Here is a 1472-nt window from a genome sequence, read left to right as displayed (position 1 = left end):
CCACAGAGGCCGAACACCAAATCTAGTGTAGAGTGGAGGCTTCGGATCAGTGGTGTTCTGTCATAAAAGTGCAGCTCATTCAAAGACAAATCTCCCAGTAGAAGTTTCACCACGCTTGCAGTCTCTGTTACTGCGCTTTTAGTTCAGTCGTTTTGCAGTCCCCTTCATGGACTGGTTGCATACAACCTGCGGTCATGTAACCACTTGCGGCTCAGACTGAAACAGTAGGCGAACTGACTTTTGCAATTCTGTCTTGTTCACGCATCATGGCTTGCACAGCCGTGAAATGCAGGTGCGAATTCCACTTTCAAAGGGAATGAGCAAAGCATCCACGTTCTTCGAGGAAGGTAGTGCGTCTACTCTACCCAATCGAAGGTAGAACTAGTAGTGGTGGATGAGAGGGTGTAGGGAAAAAGTGGATAGTGTGTCGAGAAAGGAGGTAGTTGTTAAGAGGAGATGGATGGATGAAGAAGTTTCGCGTCAATTCGTAATGAACTGTAGCAAAATTCTGAATGCAATTGTCATTGCTTGTCTTTCGTGTTTCTTTTCAATAGTATGGAATTGCTGCTGCAGACAAAATTGGGGTCATTACGATATTTGTATGCCAAATATGGAGAGTGCTGGATACGAATGGCTAAAATCTTTACTGTGGAGGGGCACAGCGGATGGATTCTCAAACACAGATGTTCATTTTAGCCATGCATCCCAATCTCATGCTTGAAGGATTCAAAGGTGTATTTTGTTAAACAGTTAAGATGGTTTAGTGTAAGCCAGTGATTAACTGGTGCCGGCTCCTCTAACCAGTGATTGGACAAGTCCATCCTTGTCACTTGCAAAGTCGGTGACCAACTGGCTTGCAGCAGATTATCTCTCACAACTGTCATCCTAAAAACAGGGGCCTTTCTATCTGGATGGCACAGAAATCTCACTTGGTATCAGCTGCATTAACTCCTAGTATGAGGGTTCACATCTAGTTGAGCAATGACGGTAACCACAGTGGTGAATAGTGAATGCGTCCCAGACCAGTGCAATTTGAACACCGTAGATCAGAATAACAGGCAACAATGGAAGTGAACGTTTGACGATAGACGAAGGTGTACGAGCCACAAATATCCACCAGGCCATGAGGATCCCAACGCAGTTCAAACAAAAAGATACATTCGGCCATTTGAAAGTTACAAACCCTTCAAGGCCGTCCTCATGTCTTTGCGTCAGTGTGGATGCCATGTGAAGCAGCAAAGAGGATGCTGAACTGGACTGTGCTGCCTAAGGTATGCACAGATTCGTTATTTGAGGCCACTGATTGTAGTGCTGCCCTCACAATGACCGGTTTTGAGCGGTTGTGCACTGATCTCTTCAGCAGAACGGTGGATCCTGTAAAGAAGGCGTTGGGTGATGAGAAGCTGGACAAGGCTGACATCGACGAGATGGTATTGGTAGGTAAATCGACACGCATGCTGAAGGTGCAGCAG

General features: G+C 45.9%; 1 protein-coding gene across 1 annotated transcript in view; it reads left to right on the top strand. All coding sequences in view use genetic code 11, as the record gives it.

Annotated features, from left to right (window-relative positions):
* Window positions 1-1220: 1220 nt before the first annotated feature.
* The window catches only part of EGR_09736 (Heat shock protein SSA2), a gene marked incomplete at both ends in the record, with an annotated part of 469 nt that continues 217 nt past the window's right edge, over window positions 1221-1472 (top strand). Inside the window, one exon of the mRNA XM_024498985.1 lies at window positions 1221-1436. Within this exon, the coding sequence (XP_024346586.1) occupies window positions 1221-1436 (216 nt within the window). The remainder of the gene's footprint in view (window positions 1437-1472) is intronic.

Source organism: Echinococcus granulosus (genome assembly GCF_000524195.1).
Source record: "Echinococcus granulosus chromosome Unknown EG_S00164, whole genome shotgun sequence".
Lineage (NCBI taxonomy): Eukaryota > Metazoa > Platyhelminthes > Cestoda > Cyclophyllidea > Taeniidae > Echinococcus > Echinococcus granulosus.
The sequence above is the reverse complement of the archived record's forward strand: the minus strand, read 5'-3'. Positions and strand labels throughout refer to the sequence as shown.